The following is a 23,310-nucleotide window of genomic DNA, read 5'->3' as shown; positions in this document are numbered from 1 at the left end:
AGGATGAGATCAGCTGTAGATAATACATAATGAATGAGTGTGGTTGTGTTCCATTAAAACTTTATTTTCAAAACCGAGCAGCAGGCTGGATTTGGGCCACAGGCTCTAGTTTGCCAGCCCAGCACCAGAGCACGACTTTCTTGTTTTAACAATCCCAAACCCATGTCTGTCTTCCTAAGGGATCTCAAACCTAGTGTGCTCTTCCAAGAACTCGACAAGGACAGGAAACGGGCACAGCTGATCCTGCAGTACCTCCCTCATGTCATTCCTCACAAAAACGTGAGTTGTGCTCAGAGCTGGGCTCCTAGTACATCTTTCTGCTGTACCATGCAGCTCCTGACTTTCCATCTTCCTTACAGCAGTTGGCAATATGAAGGTTGAAGGCAGTATGAGCTGGCAAATCTTGGTGGGGGTGGGGGAGATGGATGCTGTGGGAGCCCAGACAAGGGACCTGACACAGCTGGGAATGAGGGACAGGGGGTCAGGAGAAGGCTTCAGAGGCAGAAGTGGACAGTGTTAAGGCCCGGGGTGGGAGAGACTGTGGTGTGATCGAAGAGCCAGATGTGCAGTCTGACTGGAGAGAACATAGAGGAGGGAGGAAAGAAGCTGAAGTTTATAGGAGCTGGAACAAGAAGGATCTTGTAAATCAAGGGCCTGGACTTGGGTGGGGCTACAGGAGCAGGAAGACGATGAAGTTGAGAGGTTTTTTTAACAAGGTAGCACCTTATAGGCCTTAGAGAATGATGGCTCTCAGAGGAGAAGGAAAGGAAGGATTCAGATGATGCTCAGTTTTCTGGCTTGGCACCTGGGTGCTTGGGCGAGGCATTCCCTGAGGTAGGAGAACAAGCGAGAGCAGGTCTGGGAAACGCTGAGGTCGGCTTCAGGCGGGTAGCATGTGGGGTATCTGTGACTCCACGAGGCCACTGGACACAGGGCTCTGGAGCTCAGCCTAGAGGACTGGGCTGGAGAGAGACTCCACATGTGGGCAGCACCCAGATCTCCTAACTGCGCTCATGGACATGGACTAGGAGGTCAGGGACTCACAAGAGGTAAGACCAGGGGACAGAGGCCAGCACCCTGCGGGATCTTCCTTAAAGGGCCAGCACAAGGAGAGAAGGTGTCATCAGAGGAAGAAAACCAGCAGAGTGGGTGTCAGACCCGAGGACACGAGGTGTATGGTCAGGTACTTGTCATGAGCCTCCAGGAAGTGAGGGAAGGTGCTGCTCACGCTCTGGTGTGTAGTGAGCACCTCAGACGCGTGTCTGCTGGTGCTGGGACACTGCTGTTCTCCTTCGGAAGGAGCTCTGTGTTTCCTTTCCTTTCCTTTCTCTTTTTTTGACAGAGTAGATATTTTTTAAAAAGAACATATGTCACATTTTTGTGAACTAAATCTCACTTCTCATGGATACTTACTCCTCACTGCTCCCCATACTGTTTTGACCTTGACGTTAATACTTATGGTTGCTATTCTCTACCCTCAAGCAGTGATTCACAAACAGTTGTTTACATTGTTATTGCACTTGACAGCAGAGGCTCTCAGAAATGAAGACCTTTGTGGAGATTACTTAGTCAAACGTGCCCTCCATGAAGGAGCCCCTTCAATAATGTGCCTGACCTTGCCTCAGGTAGAGAAGGCACAGCTTTGCAAAGCAGGCCATTCTATTGCTTTACACTTCCCAGTGATGGCACATTCTTCCCCATCTTAAGTTGATATGCTTCTCAATAACTTCTACCCTTTGGTTCTTCAACAACCACTAAAAGTGGAATCTCTAAATCTTCTGAGGTTCTCAAACAGCTCTTGTTTGCCTTTTGAATCTTCCGTTTTCCAAGGGCAGCAACTTCCTTTCCACAACTATTCCCTGTAGAAGTGGCTTCCAGTCCTTCATCTCCTGGGCCTAGACCAGTTTGGTGGAGTCTGACTTCAAACACAGCACTTCGTCCCGGACCATGTGTCTGAATAGAGCCCTGGACCGTAGCATTCCCGTATCAGAGTCTGGAATGTCTGTGTATCTGCAGCTCACAGATGGGGTGCTGGGGTGCCTAGGTTTTTGAGGGAAACAGTGAAATCTGTTGGACACTATGTGAAGTACTAGCTTGAGCTCACAGTTTCAGCATATTTGTTAAACTGCATTTGAAAAATGAAATTAAAATATTTTCTATTTCAATATATGTGTATTTTTAAATACCACTACTAAGTTCTTAGCACATAAATATTTTTTAAGTTGTTAGGAGCCTGACTACCTAGTAAATAGAATTGTTAAGTATTTCTTGTGCCCCAGAAATGCCGTGCAAACATAATTACTGAGCCATCCACTAGGGGTGCTGTGAGCAAGAAAGAACCTCTGACATCAGTTTGCATGACTTGTAAGTCCAGGCTGTATTCTGATCCTCAGCATTTTTTTTTTTGTTATTGTTTGGGAGATTGCCATCAAGGCTGTCCGTGGCTCATGAAATCTTTCCCTCCCTTGGGAAAATAGGGCCTTTCCTTACCTCCCGGGCCCTGCCCTCCCTGTGATGGTGCCAGCAGGCCTGGAGGGTGCTGTGTGTCAGGGCGATGAGGATGCTGTGTTGCCTCAGTCTCCACCTTCACTTCCCGCCCAGTGGGGTGTGGGCTGCCCTCAGCTGCTGAGATGTTCTTGCTGAGGCCCACAGGAGGGCAGCAGATCTCTCCAGGCCCGCTTTCTGCTTTCATCTGTTAGCTCTATGCCATCTGCCCTGACGGCTGACCCTCTCCCTTGTTCTTGGTCTCACTTGAGTGGGTGATTACAATGCCTGTCTTGCTTTCTTTAACATTTTTAAAGGCCTCCACTCTGCCGGGGTCACACACACAGCACCTGATTCTCTGCAGTCTCTTATATTGCTTCTACACATTTATGTGCAGCTTGGCTCGCCACGGGGACATAAGGCCTCTCTCTCTCTTTCTCTCTCATTTTGGCCAGAAGGCTAGCTCTCCGTTGGGTGCACAGTGCTGTGTGGTGTGGTGGTCTGCACATGGGCTCTGGGTTTGAATGTGCCCACCAGCTGTGTGACCTTGGGTGAGTCAGTTTCTTCATTTGCAAAGTGGGGGTAATGATCCTACCCAGGTGTCTGCTGTGGTTACTGAGGTCTCCCAGCCTCTGGAGGGCTCCTCACAGTTGCCCCACACCTTCGACACCACATGGAGATCCAGTGCCCCATCCAGGCTTCCCTTAGTTCTTGAGGGGCCGGCATTCTCATGCTCACCCCCAAAGTTTGCTTCTGTGTATGTTTTCTCTGCCCCATCGTAGAATAACCCAGACGTGAAGTACTTTGTCTGCCTTTTGTTCCATAAAGTGTCACCCCTGTTCAGGCGATCATGCCAGAGATTTGGGGTCACAAGCATTCGTGTCACATGGCCCCACACAGGCTGTTGCCGGTAGGACTGTTCTTATTTCTGTTTAACAAAACTCTTGACTTTGGGGAGATTCCCATTTTTTAAAAAGGTAGCCGTGGTTGGATTTCCTCATTCACTGATATGAAGAAGCACAGCTAGGGCAGTGCTTCTCACACCCAGGAAAGGGGGAGACCTGTCAGCTCTCCTAAAGGGGCTGACCAGAATCTTGAGAATAGAGAGAGAAGGTTCTTTTCAAACAATAATTGAGAGGTATTGCTCGTGGGACTACCGTGTGCTTGAGGGCACAGAGGACGCAGATAAAAGGTCAAGGACCTTTATTCCACGGGATCATTTAAAAAATTTCTGACACTGAAAAAAATTATCTTTGAAATGTTTCTGTTTTTTAAATTCATAATATTGATTTCCTTTAAGGCAGACACAGCTATATAAAGCAGCCTCTAAGTTGTCTGGTTGCCAGGTTTTTACAGTGGATTATTGACTGAATGAGGAGAATGATTTTTCTCCCAGACTATTCTTAGCTGGACCCTGGGTTCAGCCAGACCACTCTTTCTGGAACTTTTCTTCCTTGACAGGTACTGAGCTGTATTTCTAATTTGCGAGATTGTTTTTAGGAATGTTTACCATTCCCAGAAGACACTTCTAACCTGTAACACATATCAAAGTTCCCAGTCTGGTTGCTTCTCATGTGACTTAAATTTCACTAATTTTATACAGTACGTTTGAGGGAATCATCAGTTGCTGACCCTGTTTCTGCTCTCACCTTCATTCATTTCAGAGAGTTCTCCTGTTCCGAAACATGGTTACCAAGGAGAAGGAGAAACTGGGGCTTGTGGAAACCAGCTCGGCCTCCCCTCACGTCACTCACATTACTATCCGACGGTCTCGGATGTTGGAGGTGAGGAGCCTTTCACAAAGAGATGTGTGCTCTGTGAAATGTAGGGTTTTCAATGAACAGTAGGATTTGGTCTTATCACTCCTCCATCTAATGACGCAGAAATCAAGGCTCTGGGAGCAGGAACGGGGCCATTTGCCCTATTGTGTGTTCTCTGAAGAGCTGCTTGGTTAAATGTGTCCTCAGTGCTGGGGATGCGCAGTGCAGTGTTTCCCTTCCTTTTCCCCGTGAGAGACCCTGGGCCCGAGCTGCAAGCACTTCATGCCCCTTTGAAATGAGGGCAGACCTTCTCGTGTCTGTGTGGACCCCATTTGTCCTGACGGGCACTTTTCCCAGACTCTCAGCCACCAGCGTGGACACTGGACTGGAGGTGTCAAGTTGACTGAGCCATACTGAGAAATGCATTTATCACAGAGCCAGAAGTTCTTTGTAGACAGAACTTAGGGGCACAAGTGAAGTGGGCCACTTAGCCAAATCCCATGTCCAGGGTTACCACTATATGATGACTTCATGTGAGTTAGAAATAGGTGCCTGTCCTCAGAACACTTTACCTCCATATGTCAGAAAATTGTCATAATATATTGATTTTGTTGGAACAAGACCCTGACTGCCATCTGCTGAAAACACTGGGGTAACTTATACAAGCCTGCAATGACTGCATTGTACGTACCACACTCTCCCCCAGTGTTCTGCAGTGCACAGCCTGCCCATATGTGCTGGTCTTGCTAGTGGTGGAGTTGGTGACTGAGCCCCACATCCCCTTTTCCAGGGGAGGCTTGGCTTGGTTTAGTTGCCCATGCTTGCTCTCTAGACCTTTTATCAGACTCCCACCATAGTTCCTCATTAGCATACTCAGCAGTTTAGGGCAGTCATGGGATCCGAGGGCAGGACATGGCCACACAGCCAGCCACCAACAAGTAGCAATGACAGCAGCCCTTCCTCCTCACATGTTTTCATTTTCTCTTTCGGGGTATTCACTCTCTTTCCTGGGGAACTTCTTTTAAAAGGTTCCTCTTACTGGTGATTGACACTGAATTCTGCTGGGGAGGCACATGTGGTGAACAGATGATGTTTTTTACTTTCTTAAATGTGGGATAAGAAATTTAACTGCCTACAGGGATCCTGTAGGTCACGGAAATGGGTTAAGCTGGCTGAGTGTGTCTCAGTGCAGGAGCATCTTGTTTGCATGCTAAAAAATAGAAATATTCTGCACTTCCACTGCTCTCTTGTTTTTCTTGCAACGCAGCCCTCAATATAGGTAACTCAAAAAAACAAACAAACCCAGAAGTGAGTTGACAAATGACAGCTGACATCCAGCCTCAGTGCTGAGGAGCAGTAGAGGGGGGTAGGTAGGTGGAGAACACATATACCCCAAAAGAAGCCACCTCCACTCAGCTCCACCTGACTTCTTTTGTGTGCAGAGTTGGGCCCCAGAATGCACTGGTATTTTAAGAGAAGGCCAAAATTCAGGTGTTATGTGAAATCCCCAGATCTTTCATGTTGTGAACTAATGAACGTTTGTAAAGTACTGGGAAGGTCAGGTAATACCCGTCTTTCCAGTGAATTCAACCTGTGGGCCACCAGTTTGCCACCTTTGCTTTGACTCAAAGAAGAAAAAGCTCAACTGTGTTGTAAAAACTCCCTTTCCCAGCACTTGGTGCATCATACATGACTCACCTCTCCTGTCCCTTCAAGTCCTCAGTCCCGTTGCCCATCATACCCACTCAGACATGGCCAGCACCAACGGGAAGTCTGGGGTAGCAGAGACTAGGGTGTCCCCTGAGAGTGACAGAGTCCTTGATTCTCTCCTCAGGTGTCACTGCTTGTAGGAAATTCACTTGACATCTGGTTGCCCTGGGCTTGCTTTTTAAAACACATCCCTCAGGAATGTCAAAGGAGGATATCTGCCTTAGATTTCAGGCAAAGTCCATTTTCCTCTTTACATTCCGTTAGAATGTATCTTGTCATGAAATCGGTCACTGTGTTCACACTGAATTTGGAAGGGGAGAGGCTCATTTCTCCAGTTACTGCAGTTGTTCTCCTGATCTGGTGGTTTGTTTATTAGAACATGAGAGCCCAGCAGCCTTTGCTTGATTTGGGCACAAGGGGGCATCAAAAAGATGGTATTAGACTCATGACCTTCTGGGCTTTTATTCTATTTCCTCTTTATGGTTTGTATTGAAGGCAGTGCTTCTATTTTAGGCTTCCAGGTCTGAAGTCCTGCAGGAGGCTTCCCCTCACAGAGGGTGCACTGGGGCTGGAACTCCAGCATGGCACCACTGAAGGAACCTTAGACATACTCTTATCCAGCCCTTCCCCCCTGCCCTGTCAAAGGCAGAACTGAGGCCAGAGACGTTAGCTTCTCAGTCAAGGTCACTTGCGTGTCTGGCAGAGCTGGGTCTGGGAACCAGCTCTCCTGTCCCCAGGTCTACTGCTCCTTGAGAGGCAGTAGAGAAGAGCCATGCCCTATTCCCAGTCACCGGCCCAAAGGACACAGAAATGATCCTCACACAGCAACAGGGTGCCCAGGGGTAGTGGCATGCAGCAGGAACGATGTCAGAGGTGGCAGGTGGAAAATCCCAGTCTACAACTTTTCAAAGAGGAGGCTAATGTAGGACTAGCCAAGCAAAACTGCTCCAGCAAATATTCCCTGAGCACCTGCCATGTGCTGGGCTTTCAAAATTACCAGCTTGTTTAGTCCTCTTACCACTGAGATACCTACTAACGTGTATTACGGTTAGGAAGCCATCATTTTAAAGCAGAATGGAAGAAATCCTGCAGGCAAGCAGGGACACATTGGAATTCTCCACCCATCCCTGACTCAGTGCCAATATAATTATCCTAAGTTTAGGCAGAATGGTTTAAATACTGCAGCAGCTGCATGGTGACTTCCTGTTTTTCCTTTTTTTTCCGTCTAGCATAATAGTTTCCAAACTTCATGTATATAAAAAGTACTTTTCAGGACTGTGCACCCAAAACCATGAGCCCGTTCCTTCGGGTGACTCAGGGGACATTCAGAGGAAATGTTTCCCATGCCTAACACCTGATAGGATTGGGAGCCACCATCCAACAGTCCTTCGGTTCACTAGGTGAACACAAGGGAAATGTGATTGGCAGGAAGGCAGCAAGGCTCCCCAAAACAGGTTTCGCCATACTGTCCTCATTTGCCTTGTAACAAAGGCCCAGACTGGCAGACAAGTGGATGCCATGGAGACGACCTGTCTCCTGTTAGCAAAACGTCTGACAGCACCGCAGGTGTGGCTGAGATGGAGCCGTGTGGGCTGGCCTCAGGAGGGTGTTGCAGTTCATTTGCAGCTTCCGTGACAGAATCTAAAGACACCGGTTTCACCCTAGTGGTGGGGCCTCTCATGTTGGACCAAAAGACTCCTCCCTGGGCCCTGTCCTATTCAACACTTTTTTACAATCACTGCTCTGAAATGAAAACCTGAGCAGCTTGCTTATCAGTGCCCACATGGCAGGAATACATTTGATGACAGAATCAGGAGCCAGGAAGAACTCGACAGATTAGAATCAAAAGACAAATATAACAAGATGACTTAGTAGAACTCTAAAGTTGTGACCTGGAGTTCTGGATAGGGGAGACATGTGGAATGGCTGTGTGTCTTGGGAGAGCTGACTGCAAGCCAGAGTTGGGCTGAGGTTTCTTCCTCCCACTGCTTCTGACTTTGTCCAGGCCCAGCATCATTCCTGTTTATCTAGCATAATAGTTTCCAAACTTCATGTATATAAAAAGTACTTTTCAGGACTGTGCACCCAAAACCATGAGCCCGTTCCTTCGGGTGACTCCTGTACCCCTGTTTCTTTGTTTCCTTTGTGCCCTGCCATCCATCCGCTTTGCTGCCAATAGAAGGACCTTTTTAAGACAAAGCCAGCCATCTCACTCTCTGCCTAAACTCTTCTGTGTTTAAACTCCCTATTGCCCTCAGAATATAACCTAAATTTCTTAGCATGACTCACAAGGCCTTTCATGTTCTAGGGAAACATCCAGGAGTTGAAGGGTGGAAGTTACTTTTACTTTTCATCTTGTAGCAGGCTGTGAGTTTGATTGATTGATTGATTGATTTTACCATGAGCTAAAAGATACTCTTGGCATTAAAATAGAGTGAGATTTGTCCCAGTGTCTCCCTTCCTTTGTCTGATGGCTGAGAGCTTGTGACTCATTCTATTTCCCTTGTCCTGCTCTGCATCATCTTGAGGGCAGTCTCCTCTTGCCACAGTCACATCCCCAAAAATGAAATTTCCTTTTAACAGACTCATTTAAAAGCAGGTGAGAACTGTTCTTCTCATGCACCCAGGCATCCTAATTTGCACATACAGTAATTACACTGAGAAAGAAAATTTGTTCAGGGGGAAAAGAGCCTTGAAGAGAAGCCCTGGATTATGCAGAAAGCCTTGGGTTCCTAATGGACTGTAATTCTGCCCTTGGCAGGATGGCTATGAGCAGCTTCGGCAGCTCTCCCAGCACGCCATGAAGGGCGTGATCCGTGTGAAGTTTGTCAATGACCTCGGGGTGGACGAGGCCGGGATTGATCAAGATGGTGTTTTCAAGGAGTTCTTGGAAGAGATCATCAAGAGGGTGTTCGACCCAGCACTCAACCTGTTCAAGGTATTGAAGGAGAGCTAGAGTGGGGTTGACAGCAGCCAAATTTGAGGTGACAAATGAGAAGTGAAAGTCTGGTCTTGCTCATGACAAGGCATTTAACCTCTCTGCTTCTATCCATCCTTTTGTCTTGCAGACAACCAGTGGGGACGAGAGACTCTACCCTTCGCCCACATCCTACATTCATGAGAATTACCTGCAGCTCTTTGAGTTTGTGGGCAAGATGCTGGGGAAGGCTGTGTATGAGGTAGGCACTTTAGGAAGTGTTCAACTGCAACGGAAAATAAAATGTTAGAAGGACAGGCACACCTCAGAGACTTGCCACTTTGGTTCCAGACCACAGCAAAAAGGGGCAATAAAGGGGGCGGGAGAACATCCTTGACTCCTGACTAATCCATCATTCTTTCTGGTAAGCAGCCCCTGGCCACGGGCTCAGCCCTGGCCATGAGGAAGTCAGGTGCCCCAGTGGGGCCCTGCCCAAGCACCCTTCTGCCCTCCTGCCCCAGACTGGTTGGTGCTGGGCTCATTCTTTATGTTTCTGTTCCCATGTCTGGAAAATGGAAACAATTTCTCAGTTGATCCCTGTTGTAAAAAAAATCCCTGAGAACCTGCGTGGGCACATGCCATGTTTTCCCTTTAAACATGCAGTTGTGATGAGACCCAGAAAAGCATGACCTCCTGGCTTCTGTGAACATCCTCCCCCATTCCTGGGCCCAGTCTCTGCTCCCTCTCCTACAGTAAAGTACAGATGACAGAAACCAGGAGGTGCGGGCCCTGTGTGAGGAGCAGCACGCTTCACCTCACTCACCCCGTGACCTCTGTGACAGGCCCTCACTGAGTGTGATTGTCCCTTCTAAGTCTCTCCACCTGGAGTCTGTCAGTGGTTCTCCCTGGCATTTCATGAGGGCTTCCTGCCTGTATCCCTGCCTCCTGTTTTCCTCCTCCCGTCCATTTCCTGCATAAAGTACAAACCTGGCACTTCCCTGCCTAGCGCCCTCTCAGGGCTCCCTGCTGCCCTTGGGGTAGAATTCAGACTCCTGGGGGCTTATGAGGCCCATCCTGGTCCGGCCCTGCCGCCTCCGGCTGCATCAGTCACCTTCCCTTCTTCACACACTGGGCTGTGTTCTAGCCCTACAGCAGGCCTGTGGGCCTCGCACTCCTTTAGGACTAGCTTGGATACCTCCTCCTGCCCTGCCTCCAGGAGAGAGCCTCTCCTCTGTGCTCCTCTGCAACCTGCCTGTTCAATCCTAAAACTGGGGGGCTGTGCCCGTCCCCATTTACAGAGGAGAAAGCTGATGTCCCATGGTCTGGCAGCCGTGGAGCTGGGATTTGATCCTGCAGCTGTGTAGCTACAACGCCTGTGTCCTTCACTCTGCTGTTGTGTCCCCAGGAGGCCCTTGATTGTGTTTGTTAAGTGATGGGGAGGTAGTGCTCCTCAGACTGAAGTGTAGGAAGTGCCTAGAGATGCCACTGGTGTCGTCAGAGCCCCCCTCTGCAGTCAGTGCCGCCCCCGATGGATCCCTAAGAGGGAATCCTGGTGGCAGACGGCAAGCTTGTCTCTCTTCTCTCCCAGGGAATTGTGGTAGATGTGCCTTTTGCATCCTTCTTCCTGAGCCAGCTGCTTGGGCACCACCACAGTATCTTCTACAGCTCTGTGGACGAACTTCCTTCCCTGGACTCTGAGTTCTATAAAAACCTCACCTCCATTAAGGTCTGTGGAATGTCAGGAGAGCCATGCTGGGTGCTGGGTACTTGTGTGAAGTCAGTGAAGTGCAGCCCTATAAGGCTCAACTTTACCTCATCATCGTGTGGTGGAATGAGATGTTCTGCTGTGGCAAAGGGACCCACCTGGTAGTCACTGCAGGCCCCACGTCCCCTTCTAAGCACTTCCTCTCAGGCCTGACACAGCCTCCTTCCTTGAAGTGATGAGGGGCCTTTCTGTTGGTTTCAAGCTGTAGTGCAGCCACAGTAGTTACTGCCCACCAAGGGGAGGTGTTAAAGCCTTCAAGGACTTTGGCGCTTCTTAGTACCAACACTTTCCCCCTCTCTGTCGCATTAGCGCTATGATGGGGACATTGCTGACCTGGGCCTGACGCTGTCATATGACGAGGACGTCATGGGTCAGGTAGGTGAGCCTCTGGCCGAGCTCTCTTCCCTTCCTCCATTGGCTTCCTGAGACCTGCCCTACTCTGTTTTCCCTAGGAGGGCCACAAACTGAGGCTGTGTCCTCTAGTCCATGGTCTCCCTTGCCCTTCCTCCTCTGCATATCCAGGAGGGAGGGCGTCCCTACTTCATTCCCAGTTGACCTGGCCTTTGCCTGCTTGCCCCTCAGGCAGCTCCCCACAGAGACCCTGCTTTGCTTAGATGGCACAGTGGGTCATTCCTGATGGAAGCTGTAATTCCCTGTTTGTAACATGGCTTTTTGTTGCCATGGTGAAGATTAGCTGTTACACATGGAAGATTGTGACTTAAAGAGGGGGATGAAGCCACTTGGAAAGAAGAGCCTGTGACAGAATCCCGTCCGTGTTCATACTTGCCATGGAGGGCAGAGCAGGAAGAAAAGGCCCCTGAAATCATGGTGGCAGAGGGGTTTTCTCCCAGAGCTTTCTGTTCAGCTTTTCTCTGAAGTGCCCTCAGCCCCCTCCAGTTATACCCCCGTGACCTGAGTGAGCCTCTGCACGTGCTCTGAGGGCTGCTCTGGAGAAACAGGCCATGAGTTCATATGTGCAGAGCTGGTTTCGTGGAGCCCTGCTTGTGTCTCCTCAGAGAGGTCACTCAGTCTCCCGGAGCCACACTCCTTATCTTACACAAGCAACCGTCTGCTGAGTGAGTCATTGCTGAGATCCGCGTCACAGACACTGTGAACACCTGCTTGTGCCACCGAGCATGCTGGCATACCAGGGCTCTGAGGAGTCTGGGAAGGAAACCTGCTGTAGTGGCATTAACCTCGACTTTCCCCAGCTCGTTTGACTGTGGAAGTCTTCTTCCAAAGAAAGAGAGAGTGCTGTCTCACAGAGTGATTCTGCAAATGAGAGCTCATAGACAAGGTGTTTGCTGGAGCCCTTCGTGGGAAACACCAGGCTGGGTGATTTAAAGGTCCTTCCAGCCTTAAAATCCCTCAGGGTGCCCCCAGGGGTTGACAGCAGTGGGTTTAGAGGTCACTGTTTCTCCTCTCTACATCTGTAGAATGATAGCATACTATATTGATAGAATTTTTATTAAAATTAGCTTTAAAACTAGGCTTTCTTTGATTTTCAGGTGACCCACAGTTCTTGGAGTTGAGAAAAGCAGTTGATTCTGTAGCATTTTCAAATCTTTAATCAAATCTTGAGCCTGCTTCCTGACATTCTTAATTTTCTCTCCTGACAAAAAAAAAAATGCAAACTCCTAAGAAAAAGTTCAGCTCTAATATGAACATAAAGATGAAAGTGAAAACCACCGACAAGGATGTTTCCAGGAGAGTACCAGTATTAATGTGACCGTGTCCTTCCAGACTTTTCTCCGTAGGTGTACAAACACACTTGTTTGCAGAAATAGCATACTATGCTGTTTATAATAATATGCTTTTCCCCCGACTTTTTCAATAAATACACATTTGCATCATATTTTTGAATAGTTGCATAGTATTCCAAGGGTATGGTTATACCGGCATTTTTTTAAACAGACCACTGTGTTCTTACACGCTAACACGTCCGCCTCCATGACATCCCAAAGGCATAATACAAATGTCGGGGGACCAGATGAGAAGAAACCTTTCATATTGATTGTGCAGGGTCTGTTTGTTGATATTTAAGGCCTGGCTTTTTGTGAAAATGTTCCCAAATATGTCCTTTCTTAGTTCTGTTGTTATTACAGATGTTGGCATCAAAATTTTATTTGCCCATTGGAATTCTCTCAAATAATTGCTCCCCATCTTCTCCCCTAGCTTGTCTGCCATGAACTGATTCCTGGAGGGAAGACCATTCCTGTTACGAATGAAAATAAGTGAGTATAGCAATTCGATTTTTAAGGTCACCACTTGAAAGGACTTCATTCTGGCTCTCTAGGCTTACTTTGAGAATTTATTAAGATAAATTGAAGTAGAAAGAGGCCATAAATATCATAATGGAATTTACTGGTTACAGTTCATAGGCCAAAATCGTATTAAATTCGATTTGCAAAATAAGAATTGACGATTTATTTTTTGCAGTAGCACTTCTAAGGTCAGAGGCACCCAGGTCACAGTGTTCCTAGGAATTTAATGACGGCTGTAGATGCAGACAGATGGATTCTGAGCCATTCAAGCACACAGTCCTGAACCCAGAGGGCATGGAGGCGGAAAGATACCTTGGAGGGGCAGGTCATCTTGGAATGATAACATGTGGCAGTTGTACAAAACACCGTTCCTGAGAAGGCACAGTGATGAATTCAAATAAAGTAGACAGGTCCTTAGACATGGGGAGAGTCTGAGACCCGGCAGCTATTGTCACAGATAACAGGCTTTTAGGAATCTATCATAAATGTCAACCTCTTTGGTCCCTAGACGCAAAACCCCTCAATGTACTGTCTCTACCCAGCTCTCTTCTTACCAAATTAAAACAGTAGAACCTGGCTGGAGGAGTAGATCTTGGCCCTTTCGTCAATCTGTCAATCTCTATGGCCAGGCTCAGCTGAGCATCTGAACTGTTAATCTGAACATCACTCTCTTCAATGACAACTGAGAGCTCAGTCTCATGTGGTGAGTCGTGTGGATCCAGTGCATATTATAGCCCACTATTCCCAAGCATTGTGTTCCTCTCTGGTCGGGTGGTTTGGTCAGTCTGCGTGCTTAGGGAGCTTTTTATTTAGACTGCCAGTCTAGCCAGAAGAACAGACCCGATTCTTATGATTGAAATGCACCAGTTTTGCCGCTTGGCCTCGGGGCGTTGGTTTGGCAACTGAGAATAGAGAGCACAGGTTGGGAGCAGCTGCCTAGGGCATCAGAGCAGGGGTAGATCCTGACCCTACTCACCATGTGCCCTGTAGCCATGCCTTCAGAGGGCTTCATGGGAGATAACACATGTAAGACACCTTCAGGATGTCTGACTCAAAGGAGGGCCTTAAAGGACAGCAGTGATTGTTACTGTCATTGGATATGTGACAGGTCACATGGAGCCCACCACCCTCAAATTGGCCCCATTTTGCCAGGCATTATGGCAGGTGGGTGGTGGGAGGAGCTGTGTGTATGAACCAGAGGAAGAGGGTCGATGCAGCCTGTGTTGGAGTGAAGTTCCCTGGAAACCTCCTTTGTGGAAAGTCTTTCACAAACTGTGATGTGTTCTTAGCACGAAACCTCAGTATAAGGACAAAGGTGCTCAGTTCTGCAGACTTACCTTAAAAGGCTTGGCAGCACCAGTTTCCCCTCCTTGGTAGTGATACGTGATCCTGCACTTGCTGGGTGTTCAATGGGAAAGCCTCCCACAGCCCCTCTCTCTTGAGGAACAGTATTTAGTTACCTGCTTCAAATAGTGCACAAAAGGAACAGCAATAATAGAAGAGGTTATACTTAAGGTATATCAGTGTGCAAGTTTGCTGCCGGATAATTTTTTTTAATACAGATATTTTCAAGGTCAATAACTTAGATCTGAGCAATTGTGGAGTAAACATTTATTTGGGCTGGCCTCATTTTCTGGCTTCTAAGTAAATGGTTGGCTAAGAAATCGGTGATACTAGCAGGCCTATTAGAATGTATTTACCCTGTTCAAAATAATTGTATTCCGTTATACAGTTGTAGATGAGGTCATTGTGTTCATAAAAGCAGACCCAGAAGACCATCTGCTTGGAACTGTTGTTAGCGCCCTGACTTCCCAGTAGAACCTAAATGTAAGCCAGCTGCCTCTGGGTAAAACTTCCTAAACACTTACCTTTTCACAGCCTAGACTCTTGGTTAGGATTAGCAAGGTTTTGATTGAAGTTTCAACATGAAATAATTTTTCTCTGCTTTAAAGCTTATTGAAGGACTGAATTATATCTTTTTTTTTTTTTTTTTAATTATTATTTTTTATTGAAGGGTAGTTGACACAGAGTATTATATTACATGAGTTTCAAGTGTACAACACAGTGGTAGAACATTTATATACATAATTCTAGGTTCCAGCTATCACCCTACCAAGCTGTTACAATATCTTGACTATATTCCTTATGCTATACCTTACATCCCGGTTACTAATTTATTTTACCATTGGAAGTCTGTCCTTTTTTTTTTTTTTTTTTTTTTTGTGAGGGCATCTCTCATATTTATTGATCAAATGGTTGTTAACGACAATAAAATTCTGTATAGGGGAGTTAATGCTCAATGCACAATCATTATTCCACCCCAAGCCTAATTTTTGTCAGTCTCCAATCTTCTGAGGCATAACAAACAAGTTTTTACATGTAGAACAAATTCTTACATAATGAATAAGTTACATGGTGAACAGTACAAGGGGAGTCATCACAGAAACTTTCGGTTTTGCTCATGCATTATGAACTCTAAACAGTCAGTTCAAATATGAATACTCATTTGGTTTTTATACTTGATTTATATGTGGATACCACATTTCTCTCTTTATTATTATTATTTTTAATAAAATGCTGAAGTGGTAGGTAGATACAAGATAAAGGTAGAAAACATAGTTTAGTGTTGTAAGAGAGCACATGTAGATGATTGAATTATATCTTAATTGGTTTATGTCCAAAAGGATGAAATTAAATAGAAGTCCAAAAAGCACCCTTTATACTAAGACAGGTCCTCTCCCTACCTGGAGAATGTCTTACTTTAATTCTTGACACAGCGGAGTGTTATCCTGTTGTATGGTGTACCCATTGGTTTTTGGGGAGAAATAATGAGGTAATGCCCTTGAATGCTTAAGGCATCGACAGTGGCAACAATGTGCCACTCAGGAGAGCTGTCATCACTGGCATCACCATTGTTCCGGTGAAACGCTCTGATACTGTTAGTTTTTGTAAGATGGTTCAGAAATGACTGGACTCATCTTTCAGTCTTTTGGTAACAGCCTGCCCTGTCCTTTTAATTTCCACTGTTTTCTCATGTTGGCAACAGAATTAGCTACATCCATCTGATGGCACATTTTCGAATGCACACTCAAATCAAAAACCAGACAGCTGCCCTCATTAGTGGATTCCGCTCCATTATTAAGCCTGAGTGGACCCGGATGTTCTCAACCCCTGAGCTACAGAGACTCATCTCCGGTGACAATGCTGAGATTGATCTAGAAGATTTAAAGTAAGAAGCAAGGGGGGTGGCGGTGGAACCTCAGGCCTCCTGAAAAGCAAGCTGCTCCCTTTCTGGGTTCCCTTTGGAGGGATTTTTCAGGGGCCCATCTCCAGATGTACTCCTCCCTGATCACTGGGTAAATTGCTTTAGAATAAAAGCTCAACCACTTGTCTGCCTAGAGGCTGAGAAGTGGAAGCAAATGGAAGACTGCTGGGCACTCGGAAGTTCTAGGAAGCAGTATTGCAAAATCTCCTGTTAGCTTCCTCTTGGGAATAGCAGGGCCAGCTTTTGAACTTCCTGCGCATTTAGCTTCCAGGGGTATGGGGTTATTAACACATGGACTTCTGGTTTTAGTAGAAGTTAGTAGTTAACCCACACCTACCAGAGTTCTCTGTGCTGCCTTGCTGAAGGCAATAAAAATGGAATCATACCACTTCGCCAGCTACTTTTCTATTTGATGTCTCATATTTCGTGCCCATCAGAATGTGTGGCTGACCCCACTGTCTGGATTGTTTTCAGGAAGCACACAGTGTACTACGGTGGTTTTCATGGAAGTCACAGGGTCATTATCTGGCTCTGGGATATTCTGGCCTCCGACTTCACACCTGACGAGAGAGCTATGTTTCTGAAGGTATTTTACACATTACCTATACATGCGTTCATGCGTACATATTCTCATAAACCTAGAAGGCCAGATGATAAGATTTACATTGGAAAAAAAATGATCCAGAGGACCTCATATCAGCATGTCCTCTCCCATGAGTGGGCCGGCTCTGTAGGTCAAGCAGAAACCAGAGAGGGGCTCGAGGTGAGGCAGAGGCCTAGAGCGGGAGAGCACCGGGACAGCACTCCGCAGAGACAGGCCTGCACGGGCAGGCTCGCATGTCGGGCTCAGCATTCCATCCCCCCACTCACCCGTGCTGGCCTCGCTAGCATGTCATTCCTTGGCTTTCAGGGTAGAAATCAATGGTGTTTATTACCTTTCCTTAAGAAAATACAGACAAGTAAACTTAACAGTCTCCATTCCTGCTCACCAGGGACTACCTCTGTGTACCCTTTTTCTCAGTAGTGTGAAATGTGCAGGTAGAGTGGCTGACATTAACCAGTTCTCCTGTAGTGGCGTCTTTAAAGTTGCGAATGTTCAAAATGTGCCCCTGATGCCCTCAAGTTGTTTTTTATTTCTGACATTGGCATAGTGTTTTATATGACACTGGGTGACACACACACACTTGTCTGTGTGTGTGTTAGGCATGTGTGTATTTTTATAAAAATGGAATCATACCATTTTCCCATCTGCTCTCCTATTTGATGTCTTACATGAACATTTTATCATATTCTGGTGGTAAACGTAAGTGTCTTGAAATACTTTCTTTTGGACATTTGGGTTTCTAGAATGGCCTCGTGTGATCTCAGTTGTTGAGGCAACATGGCAAGAAAGCCATGGCAGCAGGTTGTCTTTCTCCTTGATTTCTCGTTCTGAGGAGAGTTCATTCCCATCGAGGCCCTCACTCCAGTCCACAGATGCAGACATGCACCAGCCATCCGTGCAGATCTGAAAGCCGGGCGGGCAGGCAGACAAAATTCAGAAGTTGACCTTTAGGAGAATTGGTCCAGTTTTTCCAGCAGTGCCCCTTGTAGGCAAAACAGTCTCTGCCGCCATGTAAACTGGTCACCCCTGCCTGTCCTAGAAAGAGAGGAAGGCTAGCATCTCGCACCCACACGGCCCTGGCCCCACACAGCAGGTGCGATTCTGTCTCTGAATAGTCTGTCACTAAACCTGCAGTTCTTTGCTGTGTGCCTGCCCTTCTCTTCAGGTGTGGACAGGCCCCAGAGCCCGGTGGCAGAAGCAGAACAGGTGTACAGGAGTGATGTGACTGCTTTCTTTAAACATCATGATGGCAGAGCATCAGTAGGCTTCCAGTGCCCCCTGTTCTTCCTCTGGTCCCAGGAGGGTGACCCCATGGGGGTGAAGCAGCCCTCCGTCCTCTGACCAGCCCTGGCCAGCAGCAGGTCTCAGCAGCCCGAATCGGGATGTGCACTCTTCTGTGTCCTCATCCTTAAAACAGGTGGTGTCACACAGTATCCACGGACTGGTTAGATGAGGTCGGTTCACAGAGTACTCAGCACAGGGTGGCAACTCAGCAGTGCGTTTTAAATAGAAACTGCTGCTATGGTTTTTATGTTGGAAAATAGAATATATTAGAATAGCAATATATCTTGCTGATACTTTTTGTAAAAACTGCTTTTGAAGCATGGTACTAATCAACTGTCTTTGAATGATCTCAGGAATCTCACAATCATTTACAACATTGTTTAAATGGTACTCCTTATTTTAAGACTCACTCACTCAACTTGCCATGGAATTTTGAAGCACAGGTTGATGTTATAAGTAGCGGGTCCCTACTATCCCTAGTGAAGGGAGAGCATTTTTGGCTAATGTTCAATTAAAGAAAGTGAATTGTTTCTCAGGACTTCTTATGCCAGTTATCACTTGAATTTCCAAGCTGCTCAGATGCCCCTGTCCAGGTGTGAGCTAGCACATCTGGGGACATAACACAGGTGCTGCCCTCTGGAATATGCAAGGACTTCCAAAAGTATAGCAGGGAAGTGTGGCTGCCGCCCATAGGCCCCAATTCAGATGCCCAGTATCTTAGTCTGCCCCCGAGCCTCACTGGCTCCTAAGGCTGGTTTTTGTTAGTGTGCCAAGAGCAGATTAGTCTGTCAGAGAAGGGCCCCCAGAAGCCAAGCTCACAGAGACAGCTCTGCAAACCAGCAGGACAAAGTACACAGGTGGGCACGCCTGCCCATCCTTCCCTGTGTGGCTAAGAAGCTGAGCAGGAAGCCAGTTGCAAAGCGAGCAAGTGCGGTTGGTGGTGTCATCACCCCAGGGCTCCCTGTGCCCCAGCTCCAGGGCCTGAGGCTCTGGTGCCACACTTAGTGGGCACCACTGGCTTCTACTTCACCCTCTCCTCCCAGTGTCTCGTTGCAAGGTGTGTCTCTAAGGAAGGGTGTCAGTCAGCAGATGTCACTCCTGCTGCCTACATGACAGTCCCACTGGAGCTCAGTCACGTGGATGGGATTCTGTGTTGTTCCTGAACTCTTCAGCCACACATTCTCCACCAGCCCTGGGTTGACTCCCACAAATGACTAGTCCTATCTGTGGGTTTGGATCTCATGTGTTTTAGCCCCAGAGAACAGCATGCTGAAGAGAGATGTGGGTTGTGTTCCGTTCTTGGCCCAAGCAGACCCTCTATCACGCATCCTGCCAGCTGAGCAGTAGTTAATGAGATAGTGGGTAGAGAAGCAAAAGAGCACAGCCTGGCTGTACAGGGCCCGCCACTGAGGGAGCATGCGCCCCACTCCTTCCCCGACCCTGCCTTGTGTTGCAGTTTGTGACCAGCTGCTCCAGGCCCCCTCTCCTGGGATTCGCCTACCTCAAGCCTCCTTTCTCCATCCGCTGTGTCGAAGTGTCAGACGATCAGGTACCACTGCTGGGGGACGAGGCGGTCCCTCTTGGTTGTGTTCTGCTGTGCCCACCAGGTAGGCCTTTCCCTGAGTCTATGTCTGCAGGGTGAGCAGCTCGGCTCCCCAGAGCTGGTGAGAAGGTTCTGCAGCTCTCTGGCCAGGCTGGCCCCGCAGAGGCTGCCACGGCCTCGGCCTGCGCTGGGGCCTCAGCTCTCACTTAGGAAGAATACCTGGGGGGCATTTTTAGGAGCTTTTGGTCTGAGAGGCAGTGTGGGAGAGGGGTAAGGATGAGGGCTTAAGGATTAGACAGGCTCAGACATGAATGCCAACTCCTTGGCCTGTTAGCGGTGCGCATCCGGGCCAGCTGCTTCATTTCTTCATCTGTAAAGTGGAAGTGAATGCCGTAGGGGTTACTGTGCTGTGTAGGGGGTGCTCAAATAGCAGCTGTTGTGAAAAGTATCTCACCTCCCACCCACCCCGGCCCCCATCCCTGGCATAAAACCCAGTGGCCTGAGCAAAGCTGCTCTCTAGGATGCTGCAGTCTGGGCTCCACGTCACTCTCATGCTAGACAATCCTCAGCCCCTGCCTAATTAAAGAAGGCACTCTAAGTTACAGTCTGCCACAGGCCACAGCACCGGCAAGGGCAGGGAGGAAATGTTAGGCTGCATTCAGAAATGTTTTGGTACCTCAAGTGTTTTTACAGTATTCTTGCTTTTTTAAAATTGGTTAACCCATAATCAGCGGTTAACCAGAGGCCCCATTTCTGAGTGCATAAAGGTTCCCCTGTGTAGGACCTGAGGCCCTGGGGTTGTTTCTGTGCACTCCACTCTCAAGGCCAGCTGTCCTCTGTTTGGGGGTGCCCTCAGGCAGTGGTGTGCACGTTCACAGCACAGCCCAGGTACCTCTCAACAAGGCTGTGGTGTGTGCTTGCAGGACACTGGGGACACCCTGGGCAGTGTCCTCCGGGGCTTCTTCACCATCCGCAAGCGGGAGCCAGGTGGCCGTCTGCCCACCTCCTCCACCTGCTTCAACCTGCTCAAGCTGCCCAACTACAGCAAGAAGAGCGTCCTCCGGGAGAAGCTGCGCTACGCCATCAGCATGAACACGGGCTTCGAGCTCTCCTAGCTCCCGCTACAGTGCACCCACCCGCACAGACTCCTGGGCTACCAGGGACCTTCAGCTTCGGGAAGCAGCCTTCCCCTGGGAGTGTGACCCACAGACCCAGTGATGTCAGCCCCCAGACCTCTCTATAGCCATGAGACTCCCCTGCAGCCTCAAGAACTTTAGACACACATGACGACTCTACAGAGCGTTCTCCAGGTGACACTAGTGGAAAGGGAATGTAGAAAATAAACCTCCAGATTCTGCCAGCATCAGTCCTTCTTCCTCCTTTGCAGTGGCTGGAAGCCCAGACCTGTGATTGCAGAGGGGCTGGTCTTTTTGATGGATGGGTCTGTGAGTCTTTTTCTTTCCTTAACTTTCTGCGTGAGCTGTTCATGAACAAGGCCCAGGAACTCCAAGGGTCCAGAGTAGTTTTTGTGATGTGGGCCTGAGTGCACGAAGCCTCCTACACATGAGTCATTCTCCTTCCGTTTCTGAAAACTCTACTCAGGTCAGGCCTTGCCAAGCCTCTATGCACCCGACAAAGCTCTGCCTCCGTCCCATCGCAGTGGCCTCGCTGCAGACAGCAGGCTCGCCTGTGCCCCAGGGAGGCAGAGGTGCCTGCTTGCAGGAAGTTTAAAGCACCGCCCCACCTCAAAGCCACGCATTCCGCACTCAATCACCCCACCGACCCCTCACTCTCGCAGCGAATGCTCTGAGGCCTCCGCGGGCCAGGCTGCCAGGGGGCCTCCACTGGCTCGTTCCCATCTTGTGCATTCACGTTGGCATCCTGGGTTTGGGAGAAAAAGCAGAAGGCACTGGCTGTCACCCAAAGCTCACTGATTCCCACAGGGGCAGCTGCCTCTCCCCTGCTTGTCTGCCTGCTTGTTATCTAGTAAGGAACAAACACTAGCTGAAGGTACCTAGGCCCAGGGCATGCGGGCAGTGGCTCTACTCCGTAGGTGTAAACTTCCAGGAGACTTGGGTCTCGCCTCCTGTCAGGGAACCTGGAGCCCTTTACACCAAAGGAGGCTCGCAAGGCTGAGGAAACCCATGCACCCTCTGGGTTGGGTTTTTTTGTTGCTGTTTTTTACTCTGTTTTCTCCTCAATCCATTGTGCTCCTCTGCCCTCATTCTTCACCTTTATCATGAGAACTTAACTTCAGATCCAGGGAACTGAGGCCGAGGCCAGTTGGTGGTCTGTGCTGACAGTCATCCACCCTCACCTGCCTTGTCATTCTCCTTGTGCGTCTCCATCACTGAGAGTGAAGCTAGAATAAAAGCCAGGAGGGCCAGGTCCCCACCTGTTCTGCGGAGCCGGCTGAGGGCTTGCAGCTCTCTTCCAAGCAGCCAGACACCTTCCAGCAAGAAACTTCATGTTAGCAGCAAAGTGGGCAAGACCTGTCTTCCATCGCCTCCATAAGGGGACCTCAGCAGGGTTCCAGGGTGCAGGCCTGGCTGCGTTAGAGTCCCTGGCTTCTGGAGAACAGAGTGCGTGTTTTACTTTGATGGAAGAAGATGACACGGAATCTAAAGACAAACAGGAATTTACTTACATTATTTAATATTTGTTAGTACCTCTGATTCTATGGATTTGCCACTTTTTGTGAAACACTCAATTCCTTTGATGATATCTTCTGAACATGTGTGTGTACATTGAGCAGGTTTGTACATTTATGCAGGGGCCAAGTAATTGTCAACCTGCACAAAGAAGTTTGATCCCATCTCGGTTTTTATTACCTGAGAATCAGCCAGTGGGGGAATGGGGAGAGAGTAGTTTCTAAACACCAACATCAACTTAGTTTTCTTGACGAGGAGGGGTAGTTTGTAATTTCATTTAAGTTCTTCTCTTCAACAGCTGGAAATATTGCACTATCTAAAAACACTGAACCTGTACTTTTATAGCTGGTGTTCATTCACACCTCGATGGCTCTTGATGGCTCTAAAACGCTGTGGGCTTTTTTGTTTCATAGATAACTTATAGATCAAAGGCTTTATTAAATTTGTACTTCAGCACATGATGGCTGTGTTCCTTTTGTCTGAAGAGGGTGCATGTTCCCACCACGTGCCTGTGGATAGCTTGAGATGGGGCACCTGGGGCTTAAGGAACACATGGGCTCCCCAGTGGAAAGAAGATACAAAGGATAGTATAACAGACATCTAAGTCGCACTGACTAACCAGAGCTAGTAGCTGGTTGACAATTTGTCATTTCCATTTGCTTCCACTTTTGTTTAAAGAAGTAACACATTTCAGATAAAGCTTAAGTCCTCTTCAGCACCATCCATGCTCCTGTCCCTTCCGCGCACCTGCCTCCTGGAGGCAGCCATCACCCTGGATTATGTATTTCACACAGTAATGTATAAAAATAATAGGTGTGTGTTGAGAAGAACCCAGATAGTTTTAAAGTGTCTGAAGTAAAATTTTGTAGCTACAACTGGGTATATTCTGCTTTTCTGCTTCACTGAGGACCTTACTTGCAGGACACTAAGCCCTGTCTCATTCCATTAACAAGCCCAGATTTACACTCAGCAAAAAACCCACCTCTGGCCGGCCAGTTGTTCCAACTCTACCCTGAAGGGCTTATCCCTCACCCATGGCACCCTGTGAGTCCTCACTACCTCC

The 23,310-nt window shown here is 48.1% G+C and overlaps 1 protein-coding gene across 17 annotated transcripts in view; it reads left to right on the top strand.

Moving 5' to 3' along the window:
- The window catches only part of UBE3B (ubiquitin protein ligase E3B), a 49,623-nt gene extending 26,920 nt beyond the window's left edge, over positions 1 to 22,703 (top strand). For 13 of the 17 annotated variants that reach the window (XM_036904015.2, XM_057491993.1, XM_057491994.1 and 10 more), the window contains 11 exons: positions 180 to 279; positions 4,149 to 4,268; positions 8,716 to 8,892; positions 9,023 to 9,133; positions 10,460 to 10,597; positions 10,946 to 11,011; positions 12,812 to 12,870; positions 15,947 to 16,129; positions 16,640 to 16,751; positions 19,510 to 19,602; positions 20,520 to 22,703. In XM_036904015.2, coding sequence (XP_036759910.2) covers positions 180 to 279; positions 4,149 to 4,268; positions 8,716 to 8,892; positions 9,023 to 9,133; positions 10,460 to 10,597; positions 10,946 to 11,011; positions 12,812 to 12,870; positions 15,947 to 16,129; positions 16,640 to 16,751; positions 19,510 to 19,602; positions 20,520 to 20,711 — 1,351 coding nt within the window. In that variant the 3' untranslated portion in view covers positions 20,712 to 22,703. Of the gene's footprint in view, positions 1 to 179; positions 280 to 4,148; positions 4,269 to 8,715; positions 8,893 to 9,022; positions 9,134 to 10,459; positions 10,598 to 10,945; positions 11,012 to 12,811; positions 12,871 to 13,442; positions 14,866 to 15,946; positions 16,130 to 16,639; positions 16,752 to 19,305; positions 19,603 to 20,519 lie in introns of those variants that run through there. The other 4 variants (XR_008993797.1, XM_057492000.1, XM_057492002.1 and 1 more) reach the window with 4 other exon arrangements.
- Positions 22,704 to 23,310: the final 607 nt, after the last annotated feature.

Source organism: Manis pentadactyla, chromosome 14 (assembly GCF_030020395.1).
Source record: "Manis pentadactyla isolate mManPen7 chromosome 14, mManPen7.hap1, whole genome shotgun sequence".
In the NCBI taxonomy this organism is placed as follows: Eukaryota; Metazoa; Chordata; class Mammalia; order Pholidota; family Manidae; genus Manis; species Manis pentadactyla.
The sequence above is the reverse complement of the archived record's forward strand: the minus strand, read 5'-3'. Positions and strand labels throughout refer to the sequence as shown.